Source organism: Vigna umbellata, chromosome 3 (genome assembly GCF_029865625.1).
Source record: "Vigna umbellata cultivar VRB3 chromosome 3, Vumbellata_1.0, whole genome shotgun sequence".
NCBI classification, from domain to species: domain Eukaryota; kingdom Viridiplantae; phylum Streptophyta; class Magnoliopsida; order Fabales; family Fabaceae; genus Vigna; species Vigna umbellata.
The window spans coordinates 24283098-24303054 of record NC_142167.1 but is presented as its reverse complement, the minus strand read 5'-3'; the positions used below and the strand labels follow the sequence as shown (position 1 = coordinate 24303054).

The 19957-nt window shown below is 34.5% G+C and overlaps 1 protein-coding gene across 1 annotated transcript; it reads right to left on the bottom strand.

The window, feature by feature from the left end:
• Positions 1–6392: 6392 nt before the first annotated feature.
• On the bottom strand, positions 6393–7754 carry LOC148202040 (uncharacterized). Its single transcript, XM_088108541.1, has 4 exons — positions 7504–7754; positions 7197–7413; positions 6950–7111; positions 6393–6868 (listed from the first exon to the last, which is right to left on the bottom strand). Exons 1-4 carry the CDS (start codon positions 7675–7677, stop codon positions 6393–6395), a joined length of 1029 nt encoding a protein of 342 aa, XP_087964667.1. The 5' UTR covers positions 7678–7754.
• Positions 7755–19957: the final 12203 nt, after the last annotated feature.

The following is a 19957-nucleotide window of genomic DNA, read 5'->3' as shown; positions in this document are numbered from 1 at the left end:
TGCCCGAACGGTACCAAATCAACCCTGACCGAATGGTACCAAATCAACCATAATCAAACGATACCAAATCACCACCTGACCGAACGCTACCAAATAAACCCTGACCAAACGCTACCAAATCAACACCTAACCGAACGCTATTAAATCAACCCTGACCGAACGCTACCAAATAAACCCTGACCGAACGCTACCAAATCAACACCTAACCGAACGGTACCAAAACAACACCTAACCGAACGCTATTAAATCAACCCTGACCGAACGCTACAAAATAAACCCTGACCGAACGCTACCAAATCAACACCTAACCGAACGCTACTAAATCAACCCTGATCGAACGCCACCAAATAAACCCTGACCGAACGTGTTCAAGACCGAACGCTAGGGGTTTTGGCCGAGCATGTAGAGCTTTGGCCAAACGGTTTGATCTTTGGCCGAACACTAAGAGCTTTGGCCGAACGGTTTGATCTTCGGCTGAGCTCTAAGAGCTTGGCCGAACGGTAGGAGCTTTGACCGAGTACTGAGACCTTTGGCCGAACGCTATGAGGCCGAATGCTACCCAGATATAGGGTAACTAAAACCGAATGGTACTGACCGAGAGCAGCACCAAACCGAACGATATAAGACTGAGAGCAGCATAAGACCGAACGGTCAGCTGTAGCATTCTACAACAGAAATTTTAAGTTCCACAATTACTCATACAGATTCATACAAAACAAGGTCACTCTAAACACAAATTTGTTCATCAAACAACAGAATATTACAGATCTCAGCACATGTATTGTTCATACAACCCATAGAAAAGTATCTAGCTCCCCTTACTTGGGTTTCTCCAAGCACAACTATTGAAATTGTCCTAGCAGTACCCTTGACAGCACAAGAACTCAACCTGCCCCGATCGGAAAGAAGAAGACGTTCGATAGATAATACATATCTTACAGGAGTATTAGTAGATTAAGAGATAATAGAAGAACTTACCTCAGGATTGTTCTCAATGAAAGGGTCGAGTGCTTCGGAGCGAGGGGGCTCTTCACTTCCTTTATTGATATACGCTTCATTGACGGGAACTTCTTCACTAGCAATTTTTTCACTAATTTCTTCACTAGTAATTCCTTCATTAGTAGAAGGATCTTCTTCACTCTGTTCCATTTCTGTAGGTTCATCCTCGATTACTCCTTCAATTTCTTATTCATGCTCTCCAATTTGTTTTTTTTCAAAAACTGATGATGGAGCTGCCAAGTACCAATTTCGCTCTTTATTCATGGACTCCCCCTGGAGAGCATAATTGTGTACTATAGGAGAAAAGAAAGGTTCAGATTCTAGGAAAGTCACATCCATAGTGATATAGGTTCTATCGGTGGTAGGATCATGACATGAAAATTCTGTAAAATTTGAAACACTTCATCTTTAGTCTTCATCAAATAAACCCATGTCATTCGTGTGCAATCATCGACAAATATTACAAACCAACGGTGACCAGATACAATAGTCCTAGGGGAAGGTCCCCACACATCAGAGTGTATTAGAGCAAAAGGAACACTGCTTTTATTCAAACTCATATGATAGGAGGTTCTATGGCTTTTAGCCAGAATACAAGTATTACATGTAAACTCAACATTTTTCAAATTTAAAAATCAATCTGGAAATAAGTTTCTCAAATAATCGAATGATGGATGTCCCAACTAACGATGCCCAAACCATATTTCCCGTTCTTTGCCACTGACCCGGTGGTGCACATGATATGCTTCTCCTTTGTTAAAATCATCAAGGTAGTATAGCCCCCCTCCCTCCCTCTTAGTACCACGTCCAATAAGCTTCTTGCCGAGAACATTCTGAAGAAGGAAAAAAGTAGAGTACATCAATAGCACACAATTGAGTTCTTCAGTTATTCTACTTACAGACATTAATTTATTAGATAGTGTAGGAACAAGAAGAGTGTGAGATAAGGAGAGTGAGGGTGATAATGTCACAGTTCCAGCACTTGTGACCGGATATGTAACTCCATTTGCATTTGCAATGCAAGTCCTACGTGGTGGGGTTGAATGAGAGAAGTTTGTGGGATCAAAAGTCATATGGTATGTTGCCCTAGAGTCAATAATTCATGCATTTGCATGTTGAGACTTAGAACTACAAAAACCTTGACCGCAGTTACCTGGTTCCATTGAGACGGAGGAGCTGGTCATAGGAACAAGCGACAATCAAGACTCGGCAGTGACTATCGCAACTTTACCAGTGCCTCCTCTAGTGAAGTGGTTTCTTTTTTCTTCTTAGCTTGCAACTCATGCCACCATTCTCGATACCCATGTAACTTGAAACAAGTTTCACGAGTATGTCTAGTGTTTCCACAATGTGTGCACTTTCCTCCATCGAATGGGCCTTTTGACTTCAAGACGGAGTTGTGTTTCCCAGCCACTAGTGTTGGTTGTTGACCAATTTTTGAGCCTTTAGTGGCCATAACCGCACCACTTTTTATATTCTCTACCCCAGATGTCATCACGGTCTGACGAGTGTCCTCTCTTAGAACATATGGATAAGTCTGCTCGATCGTGTGAAATGGCTTCAGTTGGAGTATGTCACTTCGAATCTTATCAAGTCGGTCGTCCAATCCATCGAGAAAGATATAAATTCTTTCCTCCTATAGCAAATCATTGTATTTTTGTATATCTTTCCCTGCATTCCATGGGATTAAGACGTCAAAACTCTATCTCACGCCACAACCCTTGTAGATCATTAGAATATGTTTCAATCAATCCCCCCTTCTGCCGCATCCGGGTTACCTTCCGTCGAAGGTCATAAACCTGTAACGTATCATATCCATCAAAGTATGTCGTACCAATGGCGTCCCATACCTCTTTAGCGATTGGAAAGCGGATAAAATTCCCCACCAGTGAAAGATGCATTAAGTTGATCAACCATCCTTTCACTATCGCGTTCTCAGTTTGCCATTTACGGAATGCGGAATCAGTTTTCGATGACGGAGGAAAAGATCCATCAATATATCCCAGTTTGGCTTTGCTTGAGATGTACATCTCAGCCACCTAGGACCGTAGGGCATAGTTGGAACCATCCAACTTGATGTTGATCGGTACTATTGAAGAATCAGAGATTGACGATTGTGATGTGGGTTGCGCTTTCGAGAAAGCCTCCGTCATTTTGGCCGTAAGATTTTCACAAATGGACTCGGCAGCAGAAGCATTTGATGGCTGCACCGTGGAATCGCCATTCGCTGAAGAATCTCCCATTTCGGATGAATCACCCATCTATTTAGAGTTGTTTGCATCCCAAGATTATGCTCTTGATACCATGTATTAAAACTGAAGGTATTTTATTCACCTTAATCTTTTATTGAGTCGTTTACAGAGTATAAATAGATATAGGGAAGAGGAATTTTAGGCGCTTTTCTAGCCTATTCACGATGCTCCTAACTAAACATAAGTTTATCCCTTGATATACGTGATTTGAAAGCAATTACAATAAATGTTCCTAATTTTATGAGATTATAATGACTCATGCCAACAACTGAGACATGTGACAGTTAACACACCTTCTCCCTAGTAATTTTTTGGAACAAACATCTGAAAAAGAAGAACTCTAGTTACTTCAAGAAGATTACAATTCTTTTCGTTTTTGTAACCCTGTTTTTGTTTAAGAGTGTTTACACATGTTAGTTCATGAACAATACCATTATGAGACAAATAATTGAGAAATTCATTATTCAAATATTCACTACCACCATGAGACCTAATTCTTTTAATATTTTTTCCAAATTGATTTTGGACAATACGGAAAAAATTAACAAGGATTTGGAAAACTTCTAATTTGTGTTTCATAAGGTATGTCCACATGACACTAGTACAATCGTCAATAAAGGTAACAAATCATTTGGCTCCAAAAATATATTCTACGATAGGTCCTCAAACATCATAATGAATTAAATCAAATGGAGAAATACTCTTTTTATTACTAATAGGATAAGATGCACGATGGTGTTTTGACAACTTACAAATAAAAGACTCAACAGACTTCTTGTTAAACAAATGAAAAAATAAGGATTTGATAAGATTGAATGAAGGATTCCCAAGCCTTTTATAGGTAAAATCGTCTCTCCCGTAGCAAGGTCTTGAAAAAGACAATAAGTTGAAAAAAATGTTATTGAACAATTTAAATCATGTGTGACTTTTCTCTTAAAGATAAAACTATTAGCTAATTGTGGAACATGTAAAACATCCTTTAATACAATAGATGAGTCCAAAATTATACTCACAAAGTCGCATATAGGTATACCCTGACCATTCGCAACTGTAGTAAGTTGTTCTCAATTTGTTTTACCATATGAGTTGAAGGACACATGAAAAGGTGGCATATGATCAGTTGCTCCTGAATCAAGAATTCAAATACCTTGAGACACATGACCAACAATATTGAGATAAATCTTAGCTTTCATGGATAGAGTACAGGATCCAGAGGGCTTACTCATTGATTCAACCATTGCTTCCAAACACTCGAATTACTCTTTATAAGCTTTCATATCAAGAGACATAAATGTTTTTCCCCAAACTGAGTTGTCTGTGCGAGAACAGAGATAGAGAAGAAGCTTGAAGCTTTTGGGTTTGCTCGCGAGAAATATAAAAGAGAAGAGATTAGGAAAAAAAACTCCGAATAAAGTTTTTTAGAGAAACCAACAATTGGGAAATTGGGATTTTTAATTAGGATTAGGTAATTTTTTTTATTAAAAGCTTTCCCCTTTTTAAGAGTAATAAAAAGAAAATTTAATTTTAAAAAAAATAAATTAAATTATTATTATTATTTTTTTGCAAATAATAGATATCTGCGAGTCGGATAGTATAATACTGACACCCAACCCGTTTAGAAACAGGTATTAAAATACTCGTTATTCGTTACCTGCAGATAATAAATATCTGTGTATAGTAACTATCCGTCATGGATTTTATCCACAATAGTAACTATCCATAATGGATTTTATTCCTAGATATTCGCGGACGCAAATTGTTTTTTCTTTCCCTAATCACAACCAGTAATATTCATTCTTTTATATGCTTTCAAGATTTTAGAAAATAAAAATAAAAATAAATATTAAGATGATGGATAATCTTTTTAAATAAATCTTCATTTAAAATGCTTTAGTTTTAATAAAAATATACAATTTACTTAATTACATCTAATAGTAATTATCAAGATGAATTATTCATTTTAATTATTTTATAAGGGTACTAATAATAATCACATTATCAGAATTACTCTTAAAAGTCTATGTAATAAACATGTAAATAAATAGAAAAAAGTAAGTAAGGGTTACAAAAGAACATGCTAAATAGGCTTTCAACACTAGGCCCAACATGTTTCTCCTTTCTATTTTTACTATTATTCTTGGATTTGTTTGAGAGTAGAACCGCAAAACTTCGGCGGAATTTCATAGCCAAAATAAAAAATGCCATATATTCCATTCCATCACAATGGTAACATATGATATGACAGTGTAGTAAAAAGATTTGCAGTCATTACAACCCATCACTTTTAAATGAGATTGGTTTCTTAACCATTTTTTAAGGCCCTACTCCTTGATAAGAAGCACGTTGATGTAGAGCAATTCAAAGCCCCTTCCACAAATGAAAACAAAACAAACCAAGAATTAAGAAAATGATAATTGGAAAAGTAAAAGAGAAAGCAAAAGCAGAAAATTATATATTACTTCTTTAAGGAGATTCTTTTCAATTGACCTTCTATCTTATATCTCAATTTCCTCCCAATCGAGAAAGACAATGGAAACAAAAGCCCAAAATCTTTGTATCACCTTTCCTATCTAACTAGTCCTTGGTGAAAATCTTTATAGTCAAATTTCCCAAAGTCAAGTTGAAACTAACCCATTGTTGAAAAATTCAATTTAATCCAAATTAAATTTTGCAATAATAATTATAATAGTGATCACTGACAAAATTCACATACAGGTTACCTTGTATCAAACTAGTAAACCAAAGCTTACAAGTTACAACACACATTAAACAATTGTTTTCTTTTCTTTTTTTAAGATCTCTTCCAACATTTTATTAAAAAAATGTTTCTCTTTTATGCTAGTTCAAATTCGTAAGTTAAAATGTATATAATAAAAAAAATTCATCAGAGCAATCAAAGCCAAGGACAGATCCATCACTGTTAAAAAGAATTTGAAAACTTTATTCATTAGGAGAAATTTTCTTTACATGTTTTCCAGATGAATACAATATATTCCTACAAGAAAGAAGTAAGCTAAAATCACTGAAAGATAAATCATTTTGGCTTTATCTAATAACCAAAAGCTAATAAACTAGAACTGCATGTCCCCTTTTGTGTCAGATGTTATTGCATAGAATCACATCAATCTAAACAAAAAACCTTCATGCATCAACCTGAGTTAAAGCTGGACCATCAAAATAATCTTCAGCAAAGATGCCTATGTCTTTGAAAGAGAAGTTTGACCAGTACTCCATATCTAAATCTGAAAACTTAACGTGTGATAGATCCAACTGTGAATGCTCCTTCTCTGTTTCTGCGATGGAAAACTCATTTGGTATTGAATTTTCCAAAAATACATGAGAGGCATTGCAGTCTAATTCCCTCTTATCTTCTGTGTCAGAATCTGAACTTATAGGAGAAGGGTGAAGGCTGGGTTGATTACTTATTTCTTCTTCAGGACAGACCACAACAGCCTCACAATGAGTAACAACATCCTTATTACATGTTGTAACAGATTTATTGGTTGCTGTTCCAGGTTGTGTCTCTATGATTGATGAGGTGGTGGGAACTTGTGAACCTGTAGCTGTGGAATTCACAATTAATGATTGAGTCCCTAATGGTGGGAGCACGTTTAGACCTGAGAGAGAACATGAAATAAAAGAGTTAAAATTAAATTGAAAAGATATTGTATGCTTAACATAGACAGAAACCATTATACCTTTAACTTGATTTTTCTTCCCAGGTGGTCTACCACGAGGTTTTTTTGCAATTGTGGGCGCATGTATTGCTTCACTATTCTTTCTCTTGTTAGACTGCTGCCCGTGTATTTTGTTGTATGTGTTTGTGTTCTGAACAAAGGAGGTGGTACCAGTACACACACCTAAAAAAATAAAATCAAAACTATAACACTTCGAGGACTGTAATTTCAGGAATGAAAAAAAACACCAATGTTTAAATTCATGTACCTGAAGGGGTTTTATTCGTAACAGGAATATCTATTGGGATTAGCCTCTGAAAGGAACGATAAGCATAGACGACATTTTGCACTTCCTGCACCAATTTCTCAACTCTGTACTTTTCTTGCATGATCGCAACCCTTTCTTGATTCAAGATTAAGTTTTTTCTCTTCAAAAATATATAATCATCGAGTATATGCTTTAAATTTAACGAAGGCTTGTATATCTAGAAAACAAAAAAGGAAAAATTAAATGAATTTGGTTAAGAGAGAAAGAGAAAAAGAGTTGTGCATTGTTAAAAGGAGAAAAAGAAAACCTGATTGAATGAGGAACCGGCGAAGAGGGAGGATGCTTCCATGCGGAAGGTGGCACGCGTATGCGATAAGTTGTTGGCGCAGAGATACTGGTCTACTATGAATGCAACTTGACTCGGCGAAATGTTAACCTTTCCGAACGATTCTTCCACTCCCAGGCTTTCTTGCATCATCATTTTTTATTTCTTAGAATGCAAGCAAAGAGAAATCGTGATGGCACTGTGTGAGGACAGTTTGTATTTAAACACACCAGTTTCCCACCTCTTGAATAATTTTTTTAAAATATTTTATGTTTTTTTCACTTTTAATTTCCCCTTATCCTTTTATTCAATTCTTTTCTTCACTTCTATTTACTTAAAAATAGTTATTCTAAACTCTAATCACTCTTTTGAAATTCCAAGAAAAATCTATTAATTAGATTCAATTATTCACTCTCAATTATAAATAACTTATATTTAATCAAATCTATGTTAATATATCAGTAAATTAACAATCTTTTATTTTCTAAATTTATAAATATTTTTTTAAAAATTATTCATTTTTCATCCAAAATAAAGTATATTTGAGATTGTTACTTTTAACCCACTACCTAATCTAATTAAAAAGTTGTGTATTGAAAATAAATTCTCGAATTGTTCTTTTTTCTTATATCTTTTGGTTATAAAATTACAAATAGTAAAATGTTTATAACGCATTAGAAAATTCTATGAAATTGTCCATATTTGTGCATAGTTACATTTATTATTAAACTTTCAATCCTCAATTCATGTTGTAGTACTAAGGAAAGGGTTTCAGTAATTAAATGGATTTGAGAGGATTTAAAGTTAATTTTTTTATTGTTTATTTCAGTGGATTTTGGAAGTAAAGTTTGTGAGAATTAGTGTATAATTTGATTGATGTGACAGATCAAAAAATTTTACTTCCAAATTCATTCTCACTTACCTCCAAAATCCACTCAAATATATAACAAAAGATTTACCTTCAAATCCTCCCAAATTCATTCAAGTGAACAAGGGCCAAAATTTGAGTTCTAATTACATCAAACTCATCATTCAACCTACTAAGGAACTTTATAATGCAATCTTCTTTACCAATTTGTTTTTCGTCGTTGCTAGCTACATAAACACATTTAACACTGGATCATGTGGTGGAAGACCCACTGCACAAGGAGGATTTTCATTTTAGTTATTACAAGAACTTAATGTTTTTCCTGCCATCATGGGAAATGAAATATTTAAAACTCTTCAAATTCAAGAGCTATAATTGTAAAATACAGATAAAAAAAAGTCACAAGGGACAAAGAAAATTAAGACTTGAGAAATAATTTCTTCTTCGTTTATTCAATTTAATAAACAGAAAAAACCAGTAACAACATATATAAGTGTTTGATTGTTCGAGACCAAACACTCCTATTAGCATAAAACCTAACGGGGTCTTACTAGGGATGGCAACGGATCGGGTCGGGCACGGATAGTGCCTACCCGCAACCCGACCCGACAAAAAAAAATCCACCCGCTACCCGACCCGCTACCCGCACGGATATCCGCTTAAAAAATATCCGCGGATATTTTAAAACCCGCGGATATCCGTGGATACCCGTGGATATCCCATAAATATTTAAAAAAATATATTTTTATAAAATATTATAATAAAATTTAAATAAAATTACAAAAAATATATAAAATATAATATATATTTAATTAAATATAAATTAAAATTTAATTTTAATTATATTTAACTTTATAAAATATAAATTAATGTTAATTTTAATTAAATTTAACTTAATAAAATATAAATTAAATTTTTATTTTTATTTTTTGCGGGTAGCGGATATCCGTGGATACGGATAGTATAATACCCGCACCCGACCCGTTTATAAGCGGGTATTAAAAAACCCGCTACCCGCAACCCGCGGATAGTAAATATCCGCGGGTACCAACTATCCGTCGCGGATTTTATCCGCGGATATCCGCGGGCGCGGATTTTTTTGCCATCCCTAGGTCTTACTTACTGTACACCACGATTTCTTAATTTCCCCTTATCCTTTTATTCAATTCTTTTCTTCATTCTATTTACTTAAAAATAGTTATTGTAAATTCTAATCACTCTTTTGAAATTCCAAGAAAAATCTATTAATTAGGTTCAATTATTCACTCTCAATTATAAATAACTTATATTTAATCAAATTTATGTTAATATATCAGTAAATTAACAATCTTTTATTTTCTAAATTTATAAATAATTTTTTAAAAATTAATCATTTTTCATCCAAAATAAAGTATATTTGAGATTGTTACTTTTAACCCACTACCTAATCTAATTAAAAAGTTGTGTATTGAAAATAAATTCTCGAAATGTTCTTTTTTCTTATATCTTTTGGTTATAAAATTACAAATAGTAAAATGTTTATAAGGCATTGGAAAATTCTTTGAAATTGTCCATTTGTGCATAGTTACATTTATTATTAAGACTTGAGAAATAATTTCTTCTTCCTTTATTCAATTTAATAAACAGAAAAAACGAGTAACAACATATATAAGTGTTTGATTGTTCGAGACCAAACACTCCTAATAACAAAAAACCTAACGGAGTTTTACTTATTGTACACTAGATTTCTTTCCAAATCCATAAAATTTTCAAAATAACCATTTTACTGTTTGAAAAATTGTCTTCCAGAATTATGTTCTAGAAACGTTACGGAATTTCCAGAATTATATTTGCTAATGAAATTATAGGAACATAGTTTTCGAAATAAATATTTCAGAATAGAATTTTTCATATACATGTATTATAGAATAGATTTTTGAACAAAAAAGTTTAAAATAATATATAATATCTTTCGGAATGAGGTTTTTTAAATACTTCTAATATATTGTGAAAGTCATTTTTAAAATATATTTGGGAAAGAGCTTTTTCAAGATGATTTTTTTTTCTGCATTTTTTTCTTTTCTATGTCTAGAACATTCATTCTCGTCTTCTTCCTCTGCAGCAGTAATGATGAAAGCGGCGGTGATAGCAGTAATAATGACAATATGACGATGTGGTAAAGTGTTAGAAAATATTTGAGTTTTTTTCTATTAAGTCAAGCTTCTAATCATTTAAAGGAAAATTTCAAGAGCTCGGTAGCATGCTATATCAGAAGGGTTGTGAAAAATTTTCCATTAACACTATTCAACCCCTCCCCCTTCTAATGTGTTTTTGGTACTTCGTTTATTTTGTTAATCCCAATGATAAAAATACTAGTTATACATCAACTTCTGAAAATAAGAAGATGTCCAAATCCAATAAGAAAGGATAAAATGCTAGATGGGTACCCAAATACGAAATAATCTTTCTTGCAAATATGCTTAACAGTAAAACAGAAACCCTGGTCCTGGTAATTGAACAATGGGTGCTCATGACACATGACCGGGAGAAATGTGTATGTTCCAAAGTCTAAGGAGTAAGAAGGGAGGAATAGTAATCTACGAAGGAAACCAAAAAGGCAAAATAATTGGCATTGGAAAGATATGTACAGACATTTCCCCCTTTATTGATAATGTATTCACTAACATAATTTGTTTAACATAAGTCAATTATGTGACAGTGAATATAATGTTGTTTCCGAAAAAGGCCAATGTAGAGTCATAGACAACAAAGGTCTACTAGTATTTTCTGTTGATATGCAAGGAAACTTATACAAGATAGACCTAAATGAGTTGCATGCTCAAAGTGTTTCATGTCTAGTGTCTATAAAAGATGAGGCAATGATATGGCATCATAAATATGGACATGCAAACATGAGATTAATCTCAAAGTTGCAATACCATGACATTGTAAGAGGGTTGCCTAAAGTGTCATTCAACACAGTCTTTTGTGATACTTACGTGAAAGACAAACATGTCAAAGAATCTTTTAAATGTAAAAATGTTATTTATACTAAAAGACCTTTTGAGTTGTCTCATATAGAAGTATTTGGTCTTACAAAAACCACATTTGTAAGTGATAAATGTTATGGACTAGTAGTAGTCAACGACTTCACTAGATGGACATGGGTAAAATTCTTAACCTATAAGGATGGTGCTTTTGACACCTTTTCTAAACTTTATAAGGTAGAAAATGAAAAAGATTGTAAGATTATGACAATGAGAAGTGACCAATGGTGGAGAATTCGAAAATGAACATTTTTAAAAAATTTACAAAAATTCTTAAATAAATCAAACTCATAAAAGGATAGAAAAAAAACAAAGAAAAAAATCATTACAAAACACAACATCCATTTATTTGAAAATTGAAAATTTTATAAAAAAAGAACAAAATAAAATAAAAATTAACAAGTCTGAATCTATTTCTATTGAACCTAACTATCCGCCTTAGTTTCACTCTTCTCCAATTTCCATCTTATCATTGAAGAAAGAAATAGGGAGGGAAATCCTAGTTCACCTAAAACTTATATATTTTGTGGGACCATTTTGATGAATAATATAAAGCAGTAAATGTAAGGTTCTATATAAAACCAAAGCCGTTTTTGGTTAGTATTGCTTGAACACACTCAAAACACCTGCTGTTAATTGGTCATTGTCTTGTTGCATTCTTTCTCAATCTCACAAGTTCTTTCTCCTTTCCATTTCTTCATTACTGTGTACACAAATATTTCCCAAAACTATTGTCAAATTATAAATCAATTTATAATATATAATTAAGTATAAATCTTATTTTAAGGTTTTGTAGAACTAAATTATATTTAAAATCTATTTCTTAATAATTAAGACTTTAAAATATCTCATTTTATATTTAAATTCAATTCACATATTCAAAGTAGTCAAATTATACAATAATTCTGCTAAAAAGAAAGAAGATAATACAAAACAATATAATAAATAATAAAAATATTGAATTAATATCATTTTTAGTTGGGATGAATATTAGATCTTTTTACAAAAAAATGGTGTAATTCAAAGTTAATATTACAAAACTTAGGCATTTTTTTAAAAATATTTTTTTTTATCACCACGAGTAAGTCATGTTAATTTGAGTACATATATTGTGACGTCCCAATATATAATAAAGTCATCATCATGCATAATATAGGAAAGCAGTCAAGAGTAATTAGGATTTCAGTCATCCTTAGAATAGTGTGGAATTGAAAACTAGAGTATTAGAGTTTCTCCCCGGAAATTACAAAGAATTTAAAACTTTAGATGCATTAAAGTCCTTCCAAATAATATGAGTTCATGGAATTAAAAGCTAGCAAATCTAAGTTGTAACACTGCCGTCCCCATCAAGAGTTGCTTCCAAAGTGTCCTCCTCGCTCTCTGCTCCCACCCAAGTGGATGATCATCGCAAAAGGAAACATACACAAGCAACAACAACCAAGCAAGCAAGGGTGAGCTAGATATAAAATCATGTTATAACAGTCACAGACAACATGCAAATAAAGACAAATACAATACACTACACACACATGACTTGTTGCACTTAAACTTGACTCATCCGGACTAGAATGATTGCCGAGCTATGGCGAGTTATGCACTCGTGGTGGCCTCTACTGCTTTGCAAAGCCATTGCCAATGGGTTTTACCCTACCACACTCACGAGGTTAGTTCGTCATCATTCACCTTGGGTCATACTGGAAGCACCCAAGACTAGGACCTCCTGCTACTCCTCACCACATGAATCAATCCTCTCTACTTGAGAATGAAAGACCATTGGAGCGTCAGGAAAACCCCCAAGACTGAGCTACCATGCAATTCATTCTAAACATTACTAGGGCACCACCATGAATGTTCTCCTGAAAGATCATGGAATTACGTCCAACACTATAGGGCACCACCATGTGACCTCGCTTTGAAATCCATGGAATTACGTCCATCAACCATACTAGTACAAGCACATATTTTTAACCACCAAACATGTTTCACATACTCACATAATTGTAATATAATCACATTATCGAATCATACTATGCGTTGCAATCATCCCACACACATAATTCAACCCAAAACAAGAGCAAAAGAGGCTGGAACCAAACACTATGAGCTTTGGTCGAGCACTTAAGGCTTTGGTCGAACGGTATGACTTTGGCCTCGCATCGAGAGCTTTGGCCGAACGCTACCAAATAAACCCTGACCGAACGGTACCAAATCAACACCTAACCGAATGGTACCAAATCAACACCTAACCGAACGCTACTAAATCAACCCTGACCGAACGCTACCAAATTACACCTGACTGAACGCTACCAAATCAACACCTGCCCGAACGGTACCAAATCAACCCTGACCGAATGGTACCAAATCAACCATAATCAAACGATACCAAATCACCACCTGACCGAACGCTACCAAATAAACCCTGACCAAACGCTACCAAATCAACACCTAACCGAACGCTATTAAATCAACCCTGACCGAACGCTACCAAATAAACCCTGACCGAACGCTACCAAATCAACACCTAACCGAACGGTACCAAAACAACACCTAACCGAACGCTATTAAATCAACCCTGACCGAACGCTACAAAATAAACCCTGACCGAACGCTACCAAATCAACACCTAACCGAACGCTACTAAATCAACCCTGATCGAACGCCACCAAATAAACCCTGACCGAACGTGTTCAAGACCGAACGCTAGGGGTTTTGGCCGAGCATGTAGAGCTTTGGCCAAACGGTTTGATCTTTGGCCGAACACTAAGAGCTTTGGCCGAACGGTTTGATCTTCGGCTGAGCTCTAAGAGCTTGGCCGAACGGTAGGAGCTTTGACCGAGTACTGAGACCTTTGGCCGAACGCTATGAGGCCGAATGCTACCCAGATATAGGGTAACTAAAACCGAATGGTACTGACCGAGAGCAGCACCAAACCGAACGATATAAGACTGAGAGCAGCATAAGACCGAACGGTCAGCTGTAGCATTCTACAACAGAAATTTTAAGTTCCACAATTACTCATACAGATTCATACAAAACAAGGTCACTCTAAACACAAATTTGTTCATCAAACAACAGAATATTACAGATCTCAGCACATGTATTGTTCATACAACCCATAGAAAAGTATCTAGCTCCCCTTACTTGGGTTTCTCCAAGCACAACTATTGAAATTGTCCTAGCAGTACCCTTGACAGCACAAGAACTCAACCTGCCCCGATCGGAAAGAAGAAGACGTTCGATAGATAATACATATCTTACAGGAGTATTAGTAGATTAAGAGATAATAGAAGAACTTACCTCAGGATTGTTCTCAATGAAAGGGTCGAGTGCTTCGGAGCGAGGGGGCTCTTCACTTCCTTTATTGATATACGCTTCATTGACGGGAACTTCTTCACTAGCAATTTTTTCACTAATTTCTTCACTAGTAATTCCTTCATTAGTAGAAGGATCTTCTTCACTCTGTTCCATTTCTGTAGGTTCATCCTCGATTACTCCTTCAATTTCTTATTCATGCTCTCCAATTTGTTTTTTTTCAAAAACTGATGATGGAGCTGCCAAGTACCAATTTCGCTCTTTATTCATGGACTCCCCCTGGAGAGCATAATTGTGTACTATAGGAGAAAAGAAAGGTTCAGATTCTAGGAAAGTCACATCCATAGTGATATAGGTTCTATCGGTGGTAGGATCATGACATGAAAATTCTGTAAAATTTGAAACACTTCATCTTTAGTCTTCATCAAATAAACCCATGTCATTCGTGTGCAATCATCGACAAATATTACAAACCAACGGTGACCAGATACAATAGTCCTAGGGGAAGGTCCCCACACATCAGAGTGTATTAGAGCAAAAGGAACACTGCTTTTATTCAAACTCATATGATAGGAGGTTCTATGGCTTTTAGCCAGAATACAAGTATTACATGTAAACTCAGCATTTTTCAAATTTAAAAATCAATCTGGAAATAAGTTTCTCAAATAATCGAATGATGGATGTCCCAACTAACGATGCCCAAACCATATTTCCCGTTCTTTGCCACTGACCCGGTGGTGCACATGATATGCTTCTCCTTTGTTAAAATCATCAAGGTAGTATAGCCCCCCTCCCTCCCTCTTAGTACCACGTCCAATAAGCTTCTTGCCGAGAACATTCTGAAGAAGGAAAAAAGTAGAGTACATCAATAGCACACAATTGAGTTCTTCAGTTATTCTACTTACAGACATTAATTTATTAGATAGTGTAGGAACAAGAAGAGTGTGAGATAAGGAGAGTGAGGGTGATAATGTCACAGTTCCAGCACTTGTGACCGGATATGTAACTCCATTTGCATTTGCAATGCAAGTCCTACGTGGTGGGGTTGAATGAGAGAAGTTTGTGGGATCAAAAGTCATATGGTATGTTGCCCTAGAGTCAATAATTCATGCATTTGCATGTTGAGACTTAGAACTACAAAAACCTTGACCGCAGTTACCTGGTTCCATTGAGACGGAGGAGCTGGTCATAGGAACAAGCGACAATCAAGACTCGGCAGTGACTATCGCAACTTTACCAGTGCCTCCTCTAGTGAAGTGGTTTCTTTTTTCTTCTTAGCTTGCAACTCATGCCACCATTCTCGATACCCATGTAACTTGAAACAAGTTTCACGAGTATGTCTAGTGTTTCCACAATGTGTGCACTTTCCTCCATCGAATGGGCCTTTTGACTTCAAGACGGAGTTGTGTTTCCCAGCCACTAGTGTTGGTTGTTGACCAATTTTTGAGCCTTTAGTGGCCATAACCGCACCACTTTTTATATTCTCTACCCCAGATGTCATCACGGTCTGACGAGTGTCCTCTCTTAGAACATATGGATAAGTCTGCTCGATCGTGTGAAATGGCTTCAGTTGGAGTATGTCACTTCGAATCTTATCAAGTCGGTCGTCCAATCCATCGAGAAAGATATAAATTCTTTCCTCCTATAGCAAATCATTGTATTTTTGTATATCTTTCCCGCATTCCATGGGATTAAGACGTCAAAACTCTATCTCACGCCACAACCCTTGTAGATCATTAGAATATGTTTCAATCAATCCCCCCTTCTGCCGCATCCGGGTTACCTTCCGTCGAAGGTCATAAACCTGTAACGTATCATATCCATCAAAGTATGTCGTACCAATGGCGTCCCATACCTCTTTAGCGATTGGAAAGCGGATAAAATTCCCCACCAGTGAAAGATGCATTAAGTTGATCAACCATCCTTTCACTATCGCGTTCTCAGTTTGCCATTTACGGAATGCGGAATCAGTTTTCGATGACGGAGGAAAAGATCCATCAATATATCCCAGTTTGGCTTTGCTTGAGATGTACATCTCAGCCACCTAGGACCGTAGGGCATAGTTGGAACCATCCAACTTGATGTTGATCGGTACTATTGAAGAATCAGAGATTGACGATTGTGATGTGGGTTGCGCTTTCGAGAAAGCCTCCGTCATTTTGGCCGTAAGATTTTCACAAATGGACTCGGCAGCAGAAGCATTTGATGGCTGCACCGTGGAATCGCCATTCGCTGAAGAATCTCCCATTTCGGATGAATCACCCATCTATTTAGAGTTGTTTGCATCCCAAGATTATGCTCTTGATACCATGTATTAAAACTGAAGGTATTTTATTCACCTTAATCTTTTATTGAGTCGTTTACAGAGTATAAATAGATATAGGGAAGAGGAATTTTAGGCGCTTTTCTAGCCTATTCACGATGCTCCTAACTAAACATAAGTTTATCCCTTGATATACGTGATTTGAAAGCAATTACAATAAATGTTCCTAATTTTATGAGATTATAATGACTCATGCCAACAACTGAGACATGTGACAGTTAACACACCTTCTCCCTAGTAATTTTTTGGAACAAACATCTGAAAAAGAAGAACTCTAGTTACTTCAAGAAGATTACAATTCTTTTCGTTTTTGTAACCCTGTTTTTGTTTAAGAGTGTTTACACATGTTAGTTCATGAACAATACCATTATGAGACAAATAATTGAGAAATTCATTATTCAAATATTCACTACCACCATGAGACCTAATTCTTTTAATATTTTTTCCAAATTGATTTTGGACAATACGGAAAAAATTAACAAAGATTTGGAAAACTTCTAATTTGTGTTTCATAAGGTATGTCCACATGACACTAGTACAATCGTCAATAAAGGTAACAAATCATTTGGCTCCAAAAATATATTCTACGATAGGTCCTCAAACATCATAATGAATTAAATCAAATGGAGAAATACTCTTTTTATTACTAATAGGATAAGATGCACGATGGTGTTTTGACAACTTACAAATAAAAGACTCAACAGACTTCTTGTTAAACAAATGAAAAAATAAGGATTTGATAAGATTGAATGAAGGATTCCCAAGCCTTTTATAGGTAAAATCGTCTCTCCCGTAGCAAGGTCTTGAAAAAGACAATAAGTTGAAAAAAATGTTATTGAACAATTTAAATCATGTGTGACTTTTCTCTTAAAGATAAAACTATTAGCTAATTGTGGAACATGTAAAACATCCTTTAATACAATAGATGAGTCCAAAATTATACTCACAAAGTCGCATATAGGTATACCCTGACCATTCGCAACTGTAGTAAGTTGTTCTCAATTTGTTTTACCATATGAGTTGAAGGACACATGAAAAGGTGGCATATGATCAGTTGCTCCTGAATCAAGAATTCAAATACCTTGAGACACATGACCAACAATATTGAGATAAATCTTAGCTTTCATGGATAGAGTACAGGATCCAGAGGGCTTACTCATTGATTCAACCATTGCTTCCAAACACTCGAATTACTCTTTATAAGCTTTCATATCAAGAGACATAAATGTTTTTCCCCAAACTGAGTTGTCTGTGCGAGAACAGAGATAGAGAAGAAGCTTGAAGCTTTTGGGTTTGCTCGCGAGAAATATAAAAGAGAAGAGATTAGGAAAAAAAACTCCGAATAAAGTTTTTTAGAGAAACCAACAATTGGGAAATTGGGATTTTTAATTAGGATTAGGTAATTTTTTTTATTAAAAGCTTTCCCCTTTTTAAGAGTAATAAAAAGAAAATTTAATTTTAAAAAAAATAAATTAAATTATTATTATTATTTTTTGCAAATAATAGATATCTGCGAGTCGGATAGTATAATACTGACACCCAACCCGTTTAGAAACAGGTATTAAAATACTCGTTATTCGTTACCTGCAGATAATAAATATCTGTGTATAGTAACTATCCGTCATGGATTTTATCCACAATAGTAACTATCCATAATGGATTTTATTCCTAGATATTCGCGGACGCAAATTGTTTTTTCTTTCCCTAATCACAACCAGTAATATTCATTCTTTTATATGCTTTCAAGATTTTAGAAAATAAAAATAAAAATAAATATTAAGATGATGGATAATCTTTTTAAATAAATCTTCATTTAAAATGCTTTAGTTTTAATAAAAATATACAATTTACTTAATTACATCTAATAGTAATTATCAAGATGAATTATTCATTTTAATTATTTTATAAGGGTACTAATAATAATCACATTATCAGAATTACTCTTAAAAGTCTATGTAATAAACATGTAAATAAATAGAAAAAAGTAAGTAAGGGTTACAAAAGAACATGCTAAATAGGCTTTCAACACTAGGCCCAACATGTTTCTCCTTTCTATTTTCACTATTATTCTTGGATTTGTTTGAGAGTAGAACCGCAAAACTTCGGCGGAATTTCATAGCCAAAATAAAAAATGCCATATATTCCATTCCATCACAATGGTAACATATGATATGACAGTGTAGTAAAAAGATTTGCAGTCATTACAACCCATCACTTTTAAATGAGATTGGTTTCTTAACCATTTTTTAAGGCCCTACTCCTTGATAAGAAGCACGTTGATGTAGAGCAATTCAAAGCCCCTTCCACAAATGAAAACAAAACAAACCAAGAATTAAGAAAATGATAATTGGAAAAGTAAAAGAGAAAGCAAAAGCAGAAAATTATATATTACTTCTTTAAGGAGATTCTTTTCAATTGACCTTCTATCTTATATCTCAATTTCCTCCCAATCGAGAAAGACAATGGAAACAAAAGCCCAAAATCTTTGTATCACCTTTCCTATCTAACTAGTCCTTGGTGAAAATCTTTATAGTCAAATTTCCCAAAGTCAAGTTGAAACTAACCCATTGTTGAAAAATTCAATTTAATCCAAATTAAATTTTGCAATAATAATTATAATAGTGATCACTGACAAAATTCACATACAGGTTACCTTGTATCAAACTAGTAAACCAAAGCTTACAAGTTACAACACACATTAAACAATTGTTTTCTTTTCTTTTTTTAAGATCTCTTCCAACATTTTATTAAAAAAATGTTTCTCTTTTATGCTAGTTCAAATTCGTAAGTTAAAATGTATATAATAAAAAAAATTCATCAGAGCAATCAAAGCCAAGGACAGATCCATCACTGTTAAAAAGAATTTGAAAACTTTATTCATTAGGAGAAATTTTCTTTACATGTTTT